Source organism: Leuciscus leuciscus (genome assembly GCF_965113295.1).
Source record: "Leuciscus leuciscus genome assembly, chromosome: 24".
Taxonomy (NCBI): Eukaryota; Metazoa; Chordata; class Actinopteri; order Cypriniformes; family Leuciscidae; genus Leuciscus; species Leuciscus leuciscus.
Window position 1 is genome coordinate 23,008,520 of NC_138723.1, and position 22,031 is coordinate 23,030,550.

Consider the following 22,031-nt stretch of genomic DNA (forward strand, 5'->3'; position numbering starts at 1 on the left):
GTGTGTTGGTTAAACTGCATTTTGTCCTGAAATAGCTGATAGGATGAGCTGTGAAACGAAATGCAGCTGTACCAGGAAAGGTTTTTTCACACTGAGATATTTTGTTTCAAAAGTGACTAAATGCACCCTCGAGAAGCAGAAGTGAGTTCTAGAAGTTCTAGTGGCCCTCCCACCAGGAAACGCATCAGTTTAGTGGTGATGTTATCTGTGATACTAAAATTATCAGAGGGCAGTCAGACCAGCAGTGCTGAAACAGACCTGTTCCAGTTTATACTCGGAGAACATGGATGCTGAAGTGATGGACAACATTATCTTGTTAGTACTGGTCACTCTTCTCAGCGTTGTTCAGAATGGTAAGACATTTAGATTTTACTCTTTTTAGTTGTCTAGTTGAATGATGTTTATGCAGAATGTGTATGCAAATCATCTTTGAAAACATTGTGCTGCATTTATACATCTAGAAGGAATTAGTCCACGATGTAGCCTATACATAAACATGCAAATTCATTAAAATACCCATAATACCTAATCTCTAACATATTGACTTCTCCTTTAGTGTTCTTCGCCCTAAAGGTTGAAAAAGAGTGCACAGGGCTTAATTCTAAACAACATTCTACAGCTTTTGAGCGCTTGTCCTGTGCAAAGTGAGTATTGATTAAAGTTTCTTCACTCTGTTCATCCACTATGGAATTTGACTGAAATAATTTAAGATGATCAATGACTATAAGCAAACCAAAAAAGAGTGTTATAGATTTATCTATCTATATACACACACACAGACGAAGAATCCATTTATGAAATAGTGATGGTGTGACTTCTTTTGCATAACCGCTCCACATTTTCCTGTTGTTGGTGAAACTCACTTCCTGCTTTATTTACATAATCTTAATGTTGCAAGAGGGTTGCAGTGGTCTGTAATTGAGAGCCTATACATGTACATTCATTTCTCAAAACATTTCTTGCATGAAAGTAAATTGGGCTAATGTGGACATAAGTGAAAAAAGGCACAAAAAAGTATCTGGCCCTATTATGTATTACGCTATTCCTACATATTTTTCATTTTCTGCACATTTCACATATGCAGAATATACCATACTGAAAGCACTTACCGGTATTATCAGTTGCATATCTAGACTGTTGGGTTCTGGTTTGTTCTTTTGCCTCGTAGATGCAATCATAAAAGTGTCATTAACCACCACCAGAGAGGAAGTAACAGCTTTTTCACAATATTTCTCAAAGCTACATTGATGTAAGAACGGATTGCACACTTGTACATCAGTGTTTGGTCAAATGGAATACCAGCTGCGTGTGACTTATGCGGCGTCATTTTTTGAGACTGTATAAAAAGTTATGCTTGCTATTATAATTAATGAACTGCTTCATAATGCTTTATGTGCTTATTGTTTTTTTCTTCACAATTTAAGTCGAAACTGCATGGATACATACCCCACATTTCTGGCAGTACTGTGGTGCGCTGGTATCTGCCTCAGCCAAGGTACATGATTTAATTCATACCAACACTTTCATCAATAAAAGATGTAACATTTCTTTAGCATATTCTGACTAACACTTAATTATAGAATTAAAAGTGCTTTTGTTATTTTATCATCAATGTTCACTATCTGGTGGAAGGATAACAGAAACTACCCCTTTTGTAATGTGGTAGAAATGGTTTGCATTTATCTGCTAATAATTCATGCTATGACCCATATGCAAATATTTGTCATCATAATAAAAAACAAATGAGTTGCTAACCAACCGACGCATACATACTGCAAGTCAGCCCCAATAAAAATTCTATGAGTCAGAGAAATTACCTGTACAGTAACTGTACATTCTTGGGAATAAGCCAGCTAACAAACAGTTCTAAGAATGTTTAACTAACGTTCCTATTAAGTTATTTTGGAAAGTTCTATTAACGTTTATAATGTTAAGGTTTTAGAATGTTTTTTTTTCTTGCCAGCGTATCATTTTGGAAACATTTCAAAGTAACAAGTAACAAAAGTAAAAAACATTAGATGAATGTGCAACTAAAATGTTTCAGGGAAAAAAACCTTTCCATGAATGATGTATAAATTATGTTTTTGTGCTAATATTTTGAGAACATTATTAAATACCAGATACCTTTAAAAGAAAGTTCTGTTAACGTTACTGAAAGAATGTTTGTTTATAACTTTTCCAGAACATTATCCAAAGTTCTGAGAACGTTCCCTGTTTACCCATTTAACTATATTAATAATAAAATATTTTTTAAGTCATTTTGTAACAATTAAATATTTTTGTTACAGCTCCAGCTGCCTTTGCTGGCATTCTCTACCTTGTGGTCCGGCAGAAGTATTTTGTTGGCTACATGGGACAGACTTGCCAGAGGTACAATTTTTAAAAGTAAAAATCCATACACATGTGAACAAATAAGCCCTTTTGGACATCAGAATGTTTGTGTCCCCTTGTGCTAAAGTTGCATTAGTCAACTGAAACATTGTAAACTTTTATAGTTGTAAATTAAATTATTCAACCCCCATTGCAAATCAGGTTTATTGCCAAAATTTAGACTTTCAGCTGTTTGTAATGAACAAATCAAACAAAAGTAATTGATATAGAACAACACAACAAATGTTTCCAGTGGTTTCCCCAAATTCAACTGAAAATTCTACTTTTAATGACTTCTGCAGTCTCAAAATTATTCAACCTCCTGAGTCCTGAATAGAATCCCTCACAACAGCACAAATCTGCAAAACCGGTGTTGTCTCAAGCACACCTGATGCAACTAATCAAGGGCTTCATTAGTAGCACCAGGTGTGCCTGAGCTAGAACACATGAAATATATGAACTGGCTAGGTTTGTTAAGTGTCACATTTGACTGCATGTTAGGCTGCTTTCACACGAGCCCGAGCGCGTTTGTTCCCGGCGCCCCCCACAGCGTTGGTCTGGTTTCACACTGGTTTTCACACTTGATTCTATCTTGATTCTATTCTATTCTTGAACCCTGGTGTATATTGTATATCGAACAATATATTGTTTTTTAAATTAATTTGGTGCTATTATGCACAGCTGAGTGAACAACACAGATTTACTGTGTGTGTGTGACGCATAAGGTGGTTTTCTGCTGCTTGCAATCAAACTCTTTTGAGGAGACAGTGGATTTCCATTAATTTGTTGTCCTGATTCCACGCGCTATGTGCGAATACACTGCAGGCTCACTCTTGCTCGTATCCAAGGTAAATTATCAACACTGTCATCCTTTACATGTGTTATATTTACTTCCTGAACAAGTGCGCACCCGAGTCCGTGTTGCTTTCACATTCACGCGAACCGCGGCACGGTTTGAGTGCAGCCGAACTCAGACCACCTCCTCCAGTTAGTCTCGGGTTCGGTACCCCAGTGCGCACCCGGGTCCACACGACAGCGTTCACATTAGCGATTTTTCATGCGATCCGTGCCCCGTTCCGAACTAAACTGCCAGTGTGAATGCACCCTTAGAAATATGGCTAAGTCAAAAGAATGGTCCAAAAAAATTAAGAGAAGATATCATCGCCTTTTACATACAAGGAACACAATACAAAAAGATAGCGAAGCCACTAAATGTACCTAGAGACACAGTTGAAAGGAACAGTGGTAACACTACCTAGACGGGGCAGAATAAGGAAGCTATCAATGGCTGCAACCAGAGTTTTGAGAAGGCAGGTTCAGAAAAACCCTTGAGTGACTGCAAAAGACCTGCAGCAAGACTTGGTGGCAAGAATATTGCTGAACTGGAGGCCATTGCTCATGAAGAATGGGCTAAGATTCCTCAGAAACACTCCCAGAAGCTGGTGTCTGGTTATACATCTTGTTTGCAGCAGGTCATAACAGCAAAAGGGTGTTCAGATGCTTGCCATGAAGGGGTTGAATAGTTTTGAGACTGCAGAAGTCATTAAAAGTTGCATTTTCAGTTGAATTTGGGGAAACCACTAGAAACATTTGTTGTTGAGATATTTCAATTACTTCTGTTTGATTTGTTCATTACAAACAGCTGAAAGTCTGTCAATTTTGCCAATAAACCTGATTTGCAATGGGGGTTGAATAATTTGGATTACAACTGTACAGTAAACTTTTCTTAAGACACTAACCTTAAAACTACATAAGACAAATGTGGGCTGTTCTGCATTCCAACATCATTAGATGTTCATCATTACCTAATCTAAGTACAAATATTATTGAATCAATGCAAATGGGCTGAACTTAGATAAGATCAATGTGTCTAAACAGTTTCAACCCTGGATATTTCTTTATACAAACATGTCCATTCACCAAATTGTGTAACCCAACCGTATTTTTACACACCAGATTTGTTTACGTATATTCTCCTTGTATGCTTGACAGCACTCCTGGCTTCCTGTTCGGGAAACGAATTCTCTTTTTCCTGTCACTCATGTGTATTGTGGGAATCATAAATCACCTGATGCTCACCTATGGCAGCAGTGACTACAAAGAATACATTCAGACCATCACCAAAGCAGCGTCAACCCTTCTGCTTTTGCCATGAACTATTTTAGAAATCTGACAACCAGACAAATTCAACTTCCCCTGAGCTCAAACAGTAGAGTGAAAATGCAGTAGTCAACATTGAAAGTGTATCAAAAAAAGTTCATCAAAGTTGTCCTAAGACAAGAATGGGTATTGGTCGAAATTCATGTGTAACTTTGATGAAAGGTTTTGGTCCACTTCAAATGTTGGCTACCGTATATCGATCGGTGTAGATAAACTATTTCAGTTAAGGGTTTGTCATTTAGTCAGAGGATGTGACAAGAAAAGATTAAAGCATTGATCACATTGATAGTCACAAAAGCATTTAATTGCAAAATGTTATATACATATTATAAACACTTAATCAACACAAGAGGATAAAAAATAAAAAAAATAAAAAAAGAATCACAAGGCTGATTTTATTAGTACCATCCTAGTAAAAAGGTTCTTGAAGAAATGTTTTAAAGGGGTCATATAATGTTTTTTTTCCCCCTGGAGTCAACTTACAAGGTTTATTTTCGTTTTTTCATGACCATTTTCACACCTCTCTCTGAACTTTAGATTTAAATAGTTCAGTTTTTTTGGTACTGTGCCTTTAAATGTACCAAGTTCTGCTCATGCACAGGATTGCAGGTTTCCTGTGGGGTGAAATATAGTTCAGCAAAATCAACAGCCTCTTTGCAAAGTCTGCATTTGCATGACAGGAATACAAAATAGTAAAAGCTGAAATGTGTCGAGATCAGACTGACATGATAAGGGTCCTTGTTCAAAATAAACTTTGCAAGTTTCTAACGATTCTCTGGAAGTACATGCAGAGCAGTATTTGCTACACACAGCCAGAAACCGCACAAGAATGTGTGAACTCAGAGGGTGATGTGATGTTTTGCTCAGTGTGTCATCAAAAATATGCAGAATTATCCAGCTTGCTAAAAGTCCCCCTGTAGTCGATCATTTTATCCCTTAAAACGCATCTTTAATCACTAAAATGATATATTTAAAGGTTTTTTCCTTGAAAAAAAAATTTATTCATGCCTTAAAATAGCTTAAATGGAACTCTACACCCTTGCCTCATTTAGTATACGCAGTTCTATGAATATGCAAATTAGCCCCGCCTCCACTCACTCACACCAGCTCAAAGATCCACTCGTTGATAATACCACTTGCCTCATAATATGACCCATTTAAAGCAATGAAGGTACTTACTGTGAAGTAATGAATGTAACCCATTTCAAAAAGTGCTGTAACTACCTTGAGTTTGTGAGTATTTATGAAATTGACCTTACTGCTTCAACAGAATTATAAATAAGATTAAATTCCTATGATCTCCATTTCTTTATGATTTTATGTATTATTGCTAACAAGAGCAAAAAATTTTTAAACCTTGTCTTTTAAGGTGCTTTAATGAATTACAGTTCCATAGCTCTCATGGTCTCCTCATCTTTGGGTTTTAATTCCACAGACTGAAGTTTTCAGTAGATGTTTGCAGTCTCACACAACATTTTGGGCGTTGACCTCATCTCCCATGATAAGAAATCTGCAAAATCAGATTCCCAGTCACATTCTCAATACTATACACCCATCAAAGAGGCCTGCTGAATTATTAAAACACACCTTAAACCGTCGTTTGCTGAAGCCAAACCAGTAGGGAATGTCAAAAAGGGCATCCGAACGGTACTTGATGGTGAAATGCGTGTCTTTCCAGGTGGGTTTCACCTTTTCTGCATCAACAAGGATTTGAAAGTTCTCACCGACCCATCCCTGTAGTGCAGCACTAACATCAACCTTTACAAAAAAAGCATTTACTTTTCAGTATTTTTTTTTAATTATTATTATTATTTACCTTGCCAGTAAAATAACACTGAACCTGTACATCATAAATCATTGAAAACAAATCTCCACCACAACTCACATCAACTGTATAGCTCTCTCCAGCAACAGATGAAATAGTCCGGTCTAAACCTCTCTCCATCTCCCATCTGATCATTGGATGACTGCCATTGATTGCCACCACGTAATATCTGAGAGCTATAGACAATAATAAGAAGGGTGAGGCATTTGACTTTACAAAATACAGTATGCAACTATGTCAAAGTTTAATGATGCCTTTGCTGATAACATTGTGACATATAGCTACATTGCATTTCCTATTGACAAATTTTTACCACTTTAGTCATGTTAATATCAATAAGACCATAAATATCACTGTTTCAAGTACATATTAGTACATATTAAAATGGAAACCATTTTTTTAATAGTTAAAGGGGTCATATAATGGTACATGCACTTTTACAAGTTGATTGCACTGAAATGTCTGTTGGCAGTGCCTGTACACAACCATCCTATCATGATAAAAATCCATCCAGTGGTTTTGTTTTAATCTCCTTATATGTTTGACCATCTCTGAAATCAAGCCGTTCGATATTGTGACGTCATAAGATCGTACGCCCCTCCCGCTATTGTGATTGACAGCCGTGTTTCAACACAAGACCCGCCCTGAGCAAGCTGTGACAGCCGTCGTCATAGTAGTCCGCCATTGTTGATATGCTGGAGTAGAATGGCGTCTAAGCGATTGTGGTGTTCTGTTCTTAGATGTAATAAGGAACACAGCAGTCATTTGGATGTTCCTAAATCCGAGCCGTTGAAGAAGCAGTGGCTGAGTTTTGTTTTTGAAGCGATATCATATGCCCAAAGGATTGACGCGGGGATTCCCTCACGGGGATTCCCCACGATCTCTGTGCTTTCATGTTTGCGCAAATCATTTCACACCAGACAGCTTCACAAACGAGAAAAAACGGATCGGTACCAACGTGTTCCTGCTGAACCTCCAGAAGATGTGAGTGTAATGTTTTATTAACCTTTATATTAGTATTTATATTAATCTTTGCGAAATTTGCAAACCTTGCTGCAGGCTTCACTATGGCATGTTTTCTATGTACGAGGTTCTCAATATAATTCATAATCCCACGTTTATAACGAATAACACGTGGTTATTGTGTTAGATACGGTCAGAGAATGTCTAATATGGTGTACCCACAGAACAGAGGGGCGGGGTGAGCAAAGCTCATTATCATTTAAAGACACATGCACTGAAACGGCGTGCTGAAAACAGAGCTGTTTTTGACCAGGTAAAATTAGTGTTTTCTTACAATACTAATGAGAATTTTTAATTAAAGTATATTACAAACTTTTAATTTAGACCCTAAAGAATCATATTAGCTTGTACAAAAATGGCATTATATGACCCCTTTAAAGCAGGGTAGGCATTTTGTTTTAATAAACTTTTTTTTATTCTTATTGAAACTTTCTTCGCATCCTGATAGCAATCCATTATAGAAGTGGTCTAAATATTAAAACATGTACATAATCTTCTGTGGAAGTCTCAGCACCAAAAAATGTTCGTCCAATCATTGCATTCGGTCCGAAAAGATGTCCTACCTGCCTGTCAACATATGTATTTCCATACCACAATGCACCTGCTCACGCAGACATCACATGTAATCAGCCTGTTGTAGAGCTTATGCTGCATTCACACTATGTTGTAAGTGACGTTCTACCCGGACCTGTTCACGTCCTCAGACTCAAGATTTATGTATTTCTGTCAACGAGGAAATTAATCTTCAGCAGTCAGGTGGTACAAGTCAGCGCTCTGTAATGGCTAGTTCACACTACAAGATTTTAAGCCTGATTTAAGCCCGATTTGCAAGTTAACGAGCTCGCCGACAGGTCGGGCTGTAATCGCGTGCAAATCTGCGGGTGATCCGTGCTCGCCAATCTTTAAGTGTGAAATACTTAACGACGCATCAAAAACGCTCGCTGACAAATATCTAGCAAGCCTAATATCTGGTAGCCTGTGGTGTCACGTGTCGCGACGAGCAATGTTCAGCCGTCATAACATCAGCTTGTTATGACATTACAAAAGCCTTTTGTATTTGTAACCATCGTTGCCAAACCACAACAGACAGCTTCTTTTTCATATAATGTTTTACTCACTTCCAACTCTCTCTGACAGACAATCCCCTGCTGCCCGCACGTGCTTATCCTTGCAGATCATTTACGTAGTGTCACATAGTGTGAACACCACAACGACTTCAAGACTCCAGAGCAAGTCATGTAGTCTAAACAGCACAGCGATCTGCCGACGTTTAAAGTTGTGTAGTGTGAACTAGGCATAAGTTGTTTCCGTTCATTATTATTGTAATGTTATATGCTTTTTGAGACATAAGGACATTTATCAGCCATCTCAGACTCTGCTGTGTGCGTTCATGCGTTTTGAAGGAGGCATGGCTTTAGGAAATGCTCTGATGGAGGGTGGGATCTCATGCTTTCAAAACTAGCTTGCTATTGCCTAGCCGCTAAGAAATTGCAGGGTTCTCAAGTTTTATCAAAAGCTTGGAGTGAGATCACATGCGGTTAGGGGAGGAGCCCTAATGGAGGCCCGCCCCCGCCTGTCCCCGCCCCCCAATTTTACCCATTGTTCATAATTAACCAGCACAAATTGAAATTATAACAATTGGTAAATCTGATAAATGACAGAGCAATTCATCACATCAAATATACTATTTAATGTTATATTTCAAATTACAAATATACAAAAATATAACAAATTTCCCCCCGTGAGAAAATTTTGTGCATTTTAATGTTAAATCCATCAATCTGGTGCACTTTGAGAGTTCAAAATTAAAAGCTCCAAACTATATTCAGTGTGCAAATTAAACAAAGAAAAATGTAAACCTCTTTTAGTTACAGTGTCTATTTACATTACACCTACTACATAATAATAGTTATAATATTAATCCTATGACCGTAATAGCCATATTTTGTAAAAACAAATGCACTAAAAAATAAAGGAAACTTTCATAATTAGATTTGTACCTATTTCTATACTTGAAAGAGAAAAGCACATGATCTTTTATTTTGACGCAAACTGCATCAAGCTTTTATTTTGGCGGAAAACATGGTTTACAAACGCCTCTCATTAAATTTCTAGTGAATTGCGGTAATCGTCAAATATGCAGATATGGAAATAATCTGTAACTGGGTTATGGGTTCCTACACTCATGACATGGCCTAAGTGTTTTGAAAGTAGTTATGCTTACCGCGGATTACTCATCTCTCTCCTGATCCTCCTCACTATCATCATCATCACAGGAGCTGATGAAGGGCAGAAAACATACTGTATATTTTGACACAGTTTACAGTGTCTGCTTTAAGGGCCAGTTTATATTGTTTCACGCTATTTCTCTGCACATTCCTTGCGTTTCTTCTCCATCTCGCAGACTATTTTGACAGATACACACTGACACTGCTGCACGCTCGCTCACTCGTTTAAAGTTGTGATTGGGCCAGCCCAGTGTCAATCAAGAAAAGAACCAATGGGCCGCTGATCTACATGTTTCATGGGCTGGTCTGTCAGAAAAAAAACCCCTACTTTTTTTGACCAATGCATTACACCAGCACAAACCCAGCGCGTTCGCGCGATGTTGTTGGTTACCTAGTAACGAACGTACGGTGCGTGTGCGTGCACACTTTGTGTGCGTGCGCCTCGTACACAACGTTATAAAGCAACAACTTGGTTGGCATTGCCTTTTCAGCGTGAGAAATACATGGTGTGGCGTGTGAGCTGGTTGAATTGCGTGTGTCTCACGGCCAATGCGTGAGACTTGAGAACCCTTGCTGAGTTAATTTACAGAAGCAGATCAATGACTTTCACTGTGTGAAATATTAATAGCAATAATAAATCATACCTGGAACATCTCTGTTTCTCTTTTCTTCGACCGTCGTGCAGTGGCGCCTCCAGGATTTTTTTCATAGGGTGGCCGAAAGGGGCCAGCAAAGATTTTAGGGTGGCACAATACCAGGGCTTAATTTGAGCCGTTCCGTCACCTCCGACATTGGATCCGGAACCTTTTTTATTGCATCCGGCACCTCCTGTGTCACTAAAATAAATTGCCTAAATGAAAAAAAAAAAAAAAAAGACTGTTTGTGTAGTGTTCAATGTTTGTGACACATGACTTGCGCGCTTGTTGTATGAGTTGAGATTGCTGTTAGCCTCGATCGTTTCACTCAGGGGAAAAATGTCAAAAAGACAGTAAAGTTTGCTTAACTTTTTCAAATACGCTGGACAGTCAGATCCCAAACAAGCAAAAATCGTTTCCGCTGATCAAAAAGGAGACCACGGTGGACACAGTAGCCTAGTATCGATCGACATAATAGCTCGTTATTTCGACATAATAAGGGGACATTCTAATCTGCCACATTAAGCGTTCTTATAATGGTTTTCTGTGGGAGGAAAATAACGTGTAAATGCGTTCATATTATGGGCTCATCTGATTTTTTGTACATAGCATAGCTAGGGCCCTATGATTTCCGTGATGCGGAAAACGCGGACGGAATCACGGAATTTACACATGAAAACGGAATTCTCTCTTACACATGAAAAAATTTGCATATTTTTTGTTGACATTAAATAAACGATTTTTTTACTTCCTTCTCATTTTTTGTTTTTGTTTAAAACAACAAACGTAGAAAGGTCTCCACCTAAACCCAGAGACATATAGAGTGACACCTGTCAATACAGTTAATATACAGGGATGCAAACAGCGCGCTCTTCAGTATGAGTGCAAGCGTGAACCTTTTGCGCGCTCAAGTTCGATATTTCAAATGTAGGCGCGCGGCAAGCGCGCTCATAATTGAAGCGCCGACGCGCGGACGCGCTCATTTTTTCCAGGCGCAGCGAGATGAAAACACCTCAACTTTTCAGAATGCCGCAAGCGCACCGCAGTTCATGAGACAAGAACCAACATATCAACTTCACCCTTTCCGTAAAAACATTGAAATCTCAGTCAACATAAAGGATGGGGGTGCACCACAAACACTACGGGTGTTTTCCTCTTCTCCATAAATAAACCTTGTAGCAGAGCTACAGCAAGCGTTTTTCGGTGGTGGAAATCTATTAGCTACTAAAACTTCTTTGTCGTTGTGGAGAGCAGTGCATGGTTGCATAGCAACGTCAGACGCCATGGGAAAATCGGACCGAATTTTACTATTAATAATAAAAGATAAGCTAATATGCATTTGTATTTGTAAATGTCAGTATCATTGTAAATGTTTATCTTTTTTGACACATTCTTTTTTATAAAAGTGATTTAAAGGCTTAAATATGCAAGGTTTATCTTTTTATAAAACATTCTTTGTGAAAAATGATTTAAAAGCTAATTTAATCTTTAATTTAATACTCATCAATCCTACCTTGTAACTGTTATTTTTGGATTCTATTAGATTTGTTGAAGGTTTGGAATGTGCTTTGCTGAATATATTAACAGTTTAAATAAAAAGCTGATTTATGAGTTTGTGCAAGTAAAATTTTAAAGGTCAATACTGCTTAGAAGTGAAAAGAAAACAAGAAAAAATCCGAAAAATCCGAAAGGGCTAAAAATTATCCAAAAAAACGGAATTTGAAAAAAATAATAAAAAGGAATTTGAGAAAAAATAAAACGGATTTTATAGGGCCCTACATAGCCTATTTGTTAGGATTTTAGTATCATAATGATTAATAAATGCACGCGCAATTATCCGTGAACTTGATTTGAACAAATGCCTTTCAACTTGTGCAAAATTCAGAATTAAATTAATGTGCAGAAATTTTTACAAATAGAGAGTATGTAGGCCTACTATACTGTTGTAGCCATTTAAAAAGCGCATTTAGTTTCATATTTGTTAAAATATTATAATGCTATTTTATTCCATTCATGTTGATTTATGAAAAGTGAACAGCACGACCGAGTAGGATAGGATGTGGAATATGAGACTTGGAGCGGGTCAGACATGATTTTGACAGTTGAAGTTGTTTTGTAGAAAGCCTTTCTTTAAAGTGAATTTCGTTTTGTATAAATTGTATCTTAATTTTAATCAATTTTTCATCAACCAATTGCCTGTATTTAACGAATAGGCTACGAAACAAATATAACGGAGGCGCCCGCGCGCTCACTTGCATTGCACGTGAACTAGAGCACATCCTAACTTAACGCAACTCAGTGTATGCCTCACACAGACATGACAAATACATCAAATACACAAACCTTGAAATGTCTTAAAACGAAATAATTCAAAACGAAAAAAAGAAAAAGGCTAGGCTACTCTCTGATTATGTAACCCACTAGGCCTATTTATGTGCATTTCTCTCTTTAGGCGCGTTCACGGAGATGGCGATAGTCAACTTCATCTTTGCAGCCGAGTCGACACTTTTAGAGAAAACACTTGTTTATTAATAAAAATCAATACACGCGTCACCGGATTTACAGATGCACGCACACATATTATTTCGAAATAACGAGATATTGTGTTGAAATAACATATTATTATTAATAATAGCCTACATCTTTTAGAATAGGTCTATTTGATTGAATGCTGAATGTTGCGCTTGTTCAATTTAATAAAATTAAAACTTTAATTGTGATCATTAACATAACTGAATATTAAATATTTAGTGGCCAAGTTTTGCGCAGCTCCACGTCAATGATCTAGCACCCACTCAGCACATGCGTTAAAAATTCTCTGGCGCTGTCCCTGCAGAGAAGCTACTTAGGCAGTGTAATTATTTTTATTTTTCTGATTTTTTTTTTGTTTAGTTACCCTTTTTTCCATGTGCTGCATGCTTCGCGGTATTGCGGCTATGGCGGCTGCACGTGTAAGTGCGCGAAGTTGCCGCAATGCACGTAAAGAGGGGGAGGGGTTGAGAGCGTATTATACAGTTCATATAATACAAGTTTATTATTATTTATTTTTAATATAGTGTTTCATTAATGTCTATGTTAATTTATAAAATAAAATCACTAGCCTATACTAAAAACTCCACTCTTTCTGGTTGGGGGGGCCAATAGGGTGGCCAGTGTCATTTTGGGGGTGGCCGTGGCCCCCCCTGGCCCCCCCTTGGAGGCGCCACTGCCGTCGTGTTGGTGCATGCAGACACCAGTTTGTATGTTGTCATTGAGGTAAGTTTTCGTCTCAAATCTGTGTACTCTCCCAAAGTACGTACCGTGATTTCCCTAAAATTGCCATGAAGAGTTACAAAAAGCAAGCTATATCAAAACATGTATATTGCCATATGACGTTATTTGAATCTATTTACCTTCCTGGAGAATTACAGAAAATTATGTTTCCTTTGCTAGACTGGATTTCATCGATGAACACGCAGCTGTTCTCCTGATCCCACTTCACGACTGTGCAGCCCGCGCGACGCTCGGCACTGAATCCATGAGGAGGGCTGCTTAAAAAAGACTCGAGCTCGATAACGTCCATAACAAACCGCGAAATGGTGTTTTGACGCATGCTATTTCTTTTTAACTTCTTGAGGACAGAACTTGAGTCGCCCTTTGCTTTGGTTCGTTTGGTGGGCGTGGAGCTGGTTTATGAATCTGTCAGCATCAAAAGAACTTGAGTCATAGCTCAGTAGAAGTTTAACATTGTGACGGTAAGTCCGAGTTTTATCACGTGCCAATCTGATAAATAGCTGGGTTAATTAACCCAGTTCTCTTTTTAAACAGCAAACAAAGTTGTAAATCATGGTAAATTGAGTGATTTAGTACATCTTTCCATTAGTCACTTCAGGTCAGTAACAGACTGAAGTACAAAAAAAAAGTGTTACCTTCGGAAAATATAAGTCATTCCCATGCAGGAAAAAACAGCTTAAACCAGTCCAAGATGCTTTGCAGACTACGAAGCTGATGTGTGGATGGCTTTAGAGAGGTTTGTGTGCGTTTTAGGCTGAAATACCCATCTGAACACCAGTTTGGCCAGGCTGGAACATGTATATGATCATCCAAAGAAGTATATTAATAGTTGTTTGATAGTTTTAACTTAGTTACAGTGTCAGTTTTACATTAGCCATACAAAATACCCATATTTTTTCCCCCTATTTAATTATCATTTCCCACTTACTCAAGGCAGGCAATGATGGTGCAGCTTTTCCACAATTTCAAGCTGTTCCAACTCCAGCTGGTTTAGATGGTTGAACAAACTACAAGACAGAGGAGCTAGTAGGCCATGTGACCTGGTTAACCACAGCACAGCTTGAACAGACTGACCAAATTTTTCAATGTTATGACCGGCTATTTTCAGTAAAATATTACCATTGGGTAAACTCAATTTCTTATTAAATGATCAATAACTAGGTAGAACACCATTCAAAGTTTGGGGTCAGGACACTTAAAAATAAGAAATTAATAATTTTATTCAACAAATATGCATTGAATTGATCAAACGTGACAGTAAAGACATTTATAATGTTATAAAACCACAACTGTTTTTGTCATTGATAATGTTTTTTGAGCATGAAAGCAGCATATTAGAATGATTTCTGAAGGATCATGTGACACTGAAGACTGGAGTAATGATGCTGAAAATTCAGCTTTGCCATCACAGGAATAAATTACATTTTAAAATATATTAAAATAGAAAAGAGTTGTTTTAAATAGTAATTTTTCACAATATTAGTTTTTACTGTATTTTTGATCAAATAAATGCAGCCCTTGCCTGAGAGACTTCCAAAAACATTTTTTTTTTAAACTTACCAACACTAAGTAGCGTATACGTATGCAGATATCTACGATAAATCTTAACATTAAGTCATAAAATGCACAGACAAGCCAACAGCACCTTTACAAATGTTGTGTTTTTTAATCATTTCAAAAAACAACTATAAGGTTACCTTATCTTTTAAAAATAATTCCGAAGATGTAAAAATCAAAGTCAAATGCAAACAAGACAAATAACAAAGAAGTAAAAAATTTATTGCAGTATTTGCTCCTCCACACATGCTGGGGTTCCCTTGTCCCACTGTGGGGTGTAGAGACCCAAACTCTGACCCAATACATCAAAATCTACATTTACAAAAAAAACTCCCTTCCATGTCGGCAACAGATACTGCATGCTCTGCTTTAACGCAATAAATTATGTCCAGGAAACTCCATTTTACAGCACAAAAGAAGTAAAACATAAAGCAGAGGAGATGTTTAAAAGTTTATTTCCCTGGAAACGGAGCTAAGCTAAAGAAATCCATCCGGTGCTAGGTTAAACTCCAAGGTCACTTTATTAAGAACATCAACAGACTAATTTCCAACATTCACTTTAGGTTTATTTCTTTAAACAGATTTTTTTTTGTCAGAGATATAAACATTTTTTGTTTCTGTTTTGTGTTAAACTATGATACAGTGGAGGGGGAAAAAAATTCAAACAACCAAGTTGCTGCAGAACAGTGAAGGAGCTCCATTTCTTTCTTTTCCGTTTAACTTAAAGATGTACAGGATTCACATCTACATTTTCCAAAACAGACCACCCTTTTAAAACCGTCGGTCCTTAATTCGACCAGTTCCGCACTGGATCTTAAAACCTGTGAGTATGTAGTACTTTTCTCTCCAACTTAAGTTTACAAAACGTTGAATCCTGATGAAGTTTGGCTGCTGAAAGTTTGTTGGGTGCAACAGTTCGGGAGTTATTACAGATTTAATTAGCTGGAAGTTCCTTCCTTGGCTGCGTACAGTGAACGTAAAGTCTGCACTACTTTGTTGGTCAGTTTGTGCGCGCTCGTCAAGGCAATTTTCTTGTAAATAATGTCAGACTCCTTTATAGTGTCCACCCAAGGCACCAGTTTACGTCCGTCACGTTTCTTGGCCTCCGCCCAGGTACCAGAGTACGATCCGGCCATCCAGCGAATGCTGTAGCCTGTGCTTGTCTTCTGAATAACACGTGCTATCTGCGGCCGGTCCTTATACTTGGGGCAGCAGATAGCGATGACGTCCTTGGCGTTTACCGTTGAGTTCATGTGACCTGATGCCTCTGCGGAATCTCCGCCTCTCCTGGATTTCCGTGATGACTAGAATTGAACAAACAAATGGAGTTTTAAAGTGACGGTAACACCGAGATGCAAGACATCAACAGTCAAATAAAAAGCTTTCTTACCCCAGGAGCCTTTTCGTCCGCATCACTGTCGTCATCGTACGAGTCAGCAGCATTATTCTTGGGGCTGGAGCCTCCAAGTAGAGAAGTGATGGCTTTATTTCTTGCGTGGGCTGAAGCCTCACCCTCCTCCTCTTCCTCATCTGGGTCCAAGTGTTCCATCAGTACTTTAAACTGGAGAGTAAACAAGTTAGAGATGGTGAGTTAGATTCATTGTTGTGAGTCAGTTTAATAAAACAAAGTCTTTATTTTTTCATACTATTTATTAAAATGTTGCAAACGGTGTTATTTTAGTATTATATAGTATTATAGCATTTTTTTACATTTTAAATTATTTTTTATTTTCATATTTTCAGTTTAATTTTAAGTTTTAGTCATTCGTGCTTGCCATTTTTTATTAGTTTAAGTAATACTAGTACTTCAACTTAACCTTTTTTTTCTAATACTCATTTAGCTAAGTTTTTCATCTAATATTTCATCTAATATATTTTATTTCAGCTTTATAGCGAAAATGATTTTCAATAGTTGTAGTTAATATCAACACTTGCTTTAAATGTTGGAAAATTGTTATGCTCGTATATAAAACTGCACATTAAGCCAAATTTTCATATTATGCATGTTCAATTATTAAATAATTATTTCTAATCTTTTAATGAAAACAAGTCTTGATTATTTGACTGAAGTCCATTTAATTTTTGAGCCACTTTAGAGCAAATAAATAAATAGAGATGATCAAAAAGACTGAAAAAATATTAGCAATAATAAAATAAATTTTTTTAAATACCAAAACATTTAAAATATATTCAGACAATCATTTAGCTGCACCTAAACAGCACCTAATTATGAGGCAAAATACAAATCAAAAGAGGAAAATCAGAATGTTTACATCTAAATATTGTCTGACGACTCTCCTCTTGACATCGTAAGTTAGATCTGCATTGGACAGGCTGTTTGTCAGGTAGTCCAATGTCTGCCGTGGGTTGAAATGCACATTGGCCTTCCTGTTTACAGCCTTGTCATAAACTTTTGCAGATTCTGTAGGCGAGTACTTCAGAATTTTACTGCAGGAAGAGGGAAAAAGGCATTCGTTATGAAGCCAGTGACCATTAACATTAGTTATTTCCAGAGCAGAAAGCATTTGGACTAGCAGTTAAAGCTCACCTGTCAGAGAAGCCGTAGAGGTTCTTAAGGTGCTGCTTGAGCATCAGGAGCAGCAGGATGCCCTGAGAGGCATTGGCAAAGTCCAATAAGGGATTGGGATTGTCAGGAAGACGCAGCATCACCTTGTCCACATCCTCTAAGTCGAGGTCTGAATCAGAGTCTGAGTTCACTGCAGCAGCTCGCTTGGGTTTCTTGGGTCGACGAATGACATCGTCATCACTGCTATCACTGCTGCTTTCCCTGCTACTCTCATCCTCTTCTTCAGAGCCATATTTTTTCCCTCTCTTTTTCTTCTTTTCCTTCTTTTCCCGTGGTCTTGGCTCTTTCAGCAAAGACTGCAATACAAGGCAGGTTTGTTAGAAAAATAAATGTCAGCTCAGCTCACCAAAAAAGGGTGCAAAAAAAGTCAGAGTGAAAGATGCAGCAACCCTGTTAGCAAAATCTAAATACACTTTAAAATCTCTGTTGTTATTGTTAACAAAATATAAAACTGTTAAAAATCATTTTTGTTAATTGAAATAAAGCTCAAATAAAAATTAAATATAAATAATAGATGAAAAACTAAAATGTCCAAAAACAATTAAAGCTAACACTGAATTAAAATAAATATAAAAAAATATATACATATACACATGACAAAAGCACACAACAAAATCACTCAAATTAAAAAGACAATTAAAAATGAATAAACACTACAATAGTATGTTTAGAAAAAAATGTTTTTGTAAAACTATGCTAGAAAAATATTTAAATTATTTTTTCTAAAATACAAACCATAAAAACAAAAAAAGTATGTGATTTATTAAAAAAGGGTTTGGATTCAAATTTGACCAACATAAATCTACTGTTCAGAAAGCAACGCACCTCTTTGAAAGACTGCAGCAGGTTGCTGCCGGACACAGACAGTGTGATGTCTACATGGTGCATAATGAACAGTGGCTCTTCCTGACTCTGATATGGGAAGCAGGCGAGATTGTCTGCGATAAATAACAGCATGTTCACGTCCGACTTCTGCGCGAGAAGAAAACAAAATAGCATTATTAAAGGCCTCCAAAACACAAACCACTCAAAAAGGCTAACGCTATAGGGAAGCGTAAACTGTAGTTACCAATGATATTACTAATGAAAACACACAAGAGTAACATATGATGCAAAATATTAAAAAAAGGTCACTAACTGCATTGTCGTCAAACAGGTTGAGCAGCGAGATGAGGAAAGCCCTTCGGTGTTGCCTGTTTCCGCGCACCATGGTGTAGAGGTGGGAGCAAAGAGCCGCGCTGGTCTCATCCAGTCGGAAACCCCTGATTACTGTGTCCTTTGAACCCACGATGGCTTGCTGCACCTGATAGGACATCTTCATCCCCGCCACAGCCTTCATCTGTTTAGATAGCACATAGTTAGTTTAATAGGGCTGGGTAAAAAAAAAAAAAAAGATTTCTCGATTTTAATCGGTCAAGAATCTATCTTTTGGTCTATGCTGTTTTCAGATGATGAATGAACAGAGCATTCATCATTCATAGTGCGCCTCCCATCCAATAAATCACAATAAGCTTTTGTTTCTTTTGATATGAAACAAAGTCTCAGATTTTAAACGCTGTCCATTTTATTATGAAATTCTAACAATAAGTGCGCCGTTTAAAGTGACATGACGGATAGCTGTACCACCTCAGTTCAAGTGGCATGTGAACTGATCAACTCTTCTGCTTTACTACTAGTTACAGCATAAAATAAATGTGAATGAACATCAGAAGTTATGTTGAAAGATGCAGTACTGTACAACTAACCGAAATCCATATCATGTCTCATGCAATCGCTTGATCAGTGAAACCGTGGAAAGATGTCAATAAAACAGCTTGTAAACAATGTCTCGTCACATTTACCTCAGAAAAGCCATTTAATGTCCATAAACTTGTTAGTCAGCAAGAAAAAACTGATGAAATATATTGCTAAATATATGCACCATATTACATATTCATTATATATATTTTTTTAATTTTTTTTTACTGTTTTTCAATATTTAATGCATGTATGAATAAATCCATCCAAGTTTTAATAACAGCCACCATTTAAACGATTATATATAATATAATATAATATAGTATAGATTATATAAAATGGAGTAGAAGTATAATTATGCAATTATAAAGTTAGTATTAAACTTCCTTGTGTGTAATTAATGTTTGTTACACTAATATTATATAATATATAATATAGATTATATAAAATGGAGTAGAAGTATAATAATGCAATTAGAAAGTTAGTATTAAACTTCCTTGTAATTAATGTGTTTGTATACAAATCAGTTAATTTGAACCTTCAATAGTAAAGGTAGTGCCCTGCTACTTTTATTAATAAATTAGCTTCGCTACTGAATCGCAACATTATATTATATTATATTACAAGGAGGCTGTAACATTGCTATAAACTCACAGATTCATTGCTAGTAGAGAGATGCTGCACAGACACAGGCAATTCAAACGAACATCTCTCTCTCTCTCTCTCTAGAGAGACATGTCTCTAAAAAGAGAGAGGGAGAGAGAGAGAGAGAGAGGCTAATTCATTCAAAAGATCCACGATTTGAATGTACCTCTGCTTTGCCTCGGGCGGATCTATGCTTCCACGTCATGCATTAAAATAGTTTAATGCACAGCTATCCCTTACTTGCATCATCACACAAGACGAAGGCACGTTAGTTGCTTAAATCTACTTACGTGAATGAATCCCGTGTATTTCTTATCAATTTCCACCAGCTGTTGATCGGATTTATTCCTCATTGTGGGTTCCAAATCCGTTCCCATGGCGATAAGGTATGGAACGCACTGATGAAAGAAAAGGAAACAAGGATATTAAACTAAAGACACTTTCAGACTGGTTTTGGGAGAGTTTGTGCAGTGGATACGTACCTGTACGGGATGAATGAGGCCTTGGTTGAGCGTCAGGGCGATTACATTGAGGGCAAAGTGCCGCACGCTGGATTGCGTGTGGAAAAAGCTCTCTAGCACCTGCTTGAGGTAGAGCTGCATGATAGAACTGCTCATGCCAGAAGAGATGTCACCCATCTCCTTCAGGTCTTCCTGCTTAGACAGCTTCTTCCCTGCAATCCAAAGAAATAGAGTGAGAATGGAAAAGGCTAATTGGATAGCTACTACCAAACTGAATTAAACACAGACAAGAATGTCCATTATAAGCGACACTCACACTCCCTGTCGGCTTCCTGCATGCGCGAGTCCTCCTCCTGCAAGTAAGTCTGCAGGTTCTTTAGCACCTGGATCTTCAGATTAACAGACGTTTTCCTGTCAGCCAGGAGGAGGTTATAGAGGTTTTTCACTTCTGAAACAAACATTAGGCCTGGGTGCTGGATGAACAGGAACCCTGGAGAACCAAAAGATCCGTTATGTTGACCATGAGAGCAGTCAAAGGTAAAAACAAAAAATTCAGTGATCATGGAGAGCAAATAATTACCTAGACCAATGATGGCCTTGGTCTGCACTTCCTCATCATCATTCTTAGTGAAATACAGCAGCAGTTCCAGCACTTTGTCCTTTATGACCACCTAAAAGAGAGGAAGACCATTAACCAGAAAGGTAAAGGAGTAAATCTCATGAAAACATGTCCAGGTTACATTTGATAGAAGATAAAACACACTTTAGGACCATTAAGATGTCAATTAAGCACATTTTATCCAAAATTCTCATTACCATAATGTGTCTGGATGTTTAAGTTTTTTTTTTTTTTTATATTATTTTTAAAACACTCATTACTGTCAATTGTGTTTCTTATTAGATTCTCATTTCTGTAATACAGTACCTGTTATTGTTTTTTAAAATTATTTAAATCAGCATTAGGAGCAGAAATTATGTACATAAACGTACATTTATCAACTTATTCACATTAACCGCAATGAGAGATTTTTTGAGAAATTAAAAAAAATAAACTGATAATTGATTAAAACAAACAAAAACACTATCACTAACTATAATACATATAAACTGAGTAGAATTTATTTATTTAGATTTTTGGATTAATAAAACGCATCCTTGAATATAATATGATTACTTAAATGTTTTTAAATGAAATATGACTGAAATCATTTAAATAAATGAACACATAAATTTGACTACTTAGTTTCATTGATGTATTACAAATAGCGGTCAACTGTTATTAACGCATAAAATATTTCTTAAATACAAAACATTTATTATTAATCATTGTAATTATAATCTATATTTAAAATAATATGATATCATTTATTTGTTTGCATTTATTAATATTTATATGAATAGAATTTATGTGTTTTGATTTTGGGAACTCATTAGACCTGTTCTTTGTTTTAAATAGATTTTGGAATTAAGAAAACTCTTGAAACATTTTGTGAGATTAACTGAAAAATATAGATTTAACGATTAACTAAA

The 22,031-nt window shown here is 36.9% G+C and overlaps 3 protein-coding genes and 1 long non-coding RNA gene across 8 annotated transcripts in view; 2 read left to right on the forward strand and 2 right to left on the reverse strand.

Annotated features, from left to right (window-relative positions):
* The first annotated feature begins 194 nt into the window (after window positions 1-194).
* alox5ap (arachidonate 5-lipoxygenase-activating protein) lies at window positions 195-5,834 on the forward strand. Its single transcript, XM_082158490.1, has 5 exons — window positions 195-353; window positions 557-644; window positions 1,425-1,495; window positions 2,289-2,370; window positions 4,363-5,834. Exons 1-5 carry the CDS (start codon window positions 284-286, stop codon window positions 4,523-4,525), a joined length of 474 nt encoding a protein of 157 aa, XP_082014616.1. The 5' UTR covers window positions 195-283; the 3' UTR covers window positions 4,526-5,834.
* Window positions 5,465-13,833, reverse strand: medag (mesenteric estrogen dependent adipogenesis; the record flags this gene model as incomplete). Of its 2 annotated transcripts, XM_082158484.1 has the most annotated exons (6): window positions 5,465-6,040; window positions 6,118-6,288; window positions 6,416-6,531; window positions 10,251-10,280; window positions 13,450-13,550; window positions 13,634-13,833. In XM_082158484.1, 6 exons carry the CDS (start codon window positions 13,831-13,833, stop codon window positions 6,020-6,022), a joined length of 639 nt encoding a protein of 212 aa, XP_082014610.1. In that variant the 3' UTR covers window positions 5,465-6,019. The 2 variants fall into 2 exon arrangements, with proteins under 2 accessions (XP_082014610.1, XP_082014609.1); XM_082158483.1 differs by having other exon boundaries at window positions 5,465-6,288.
* LOC309489634 lies at window positions 13,450-15,834 on the forward strand. Its single transcript, XR_014202464.1, has 2 exons — window positions 13,450-13,496; window positions 13,674-15,834. It is a non-coding gene; the product is annotated as an uncharacterized lncRNA (long non-coding RNA).
* The window catches only part of nipblb (NIPBL cohesin loading factor b), a 38,205-nt gene continuing 31,446 nt past the window's right edge, over window positions 15,273-22,031 (reverse strand). For all 4 annotated transcript variants that reach the window (XM_082158458.1, XM_082158456.1, XM_082158457.1 and 1 more), the window contains exons 38-47: window positions 21,082-21,172; window positions 20,818-20,991; window positions 20,523-20,713; window positions 20,331-20,438; window positions 18,797-18,997; window positions 18,484-18,630; window positions 17,620-17,954; window positions 17,345-17,519; window positions 16,462-16,632; window positions 15,273-16,375 (exon numbers count right to left, since the gene is read on the reverse strand). In XM_082158458.1, coding sequence (XP_082014584.1) covers window positions 16,010-16,375; window positions 16,462-16,632; window positions 17,345-17,519; window positions 17,620-17,954; window positions 18,484-18,630; window positions 18,797-18,997; window positions 20,331-20,438; window positions 20,523-20,713; window positions 20,818-20,991; window positions 21,082-21,172 — 1,959 coding nt within the window. In that variant the 3' untranslated portion in view covers window positions 15,273-16,009. The remainder of the gene's footprint in view (window positions 16,376-16,461; window positions 16,633-17,344; window positions 17,520-17,619; window positions 17,955-18,483; window positions 18,631-18,796; window positions 18,998-20,330; window positions 20,439-20,522; window positions 20,714-20,817; window positions 20,992-21,081; window positions 21,173-22,031) is intronic.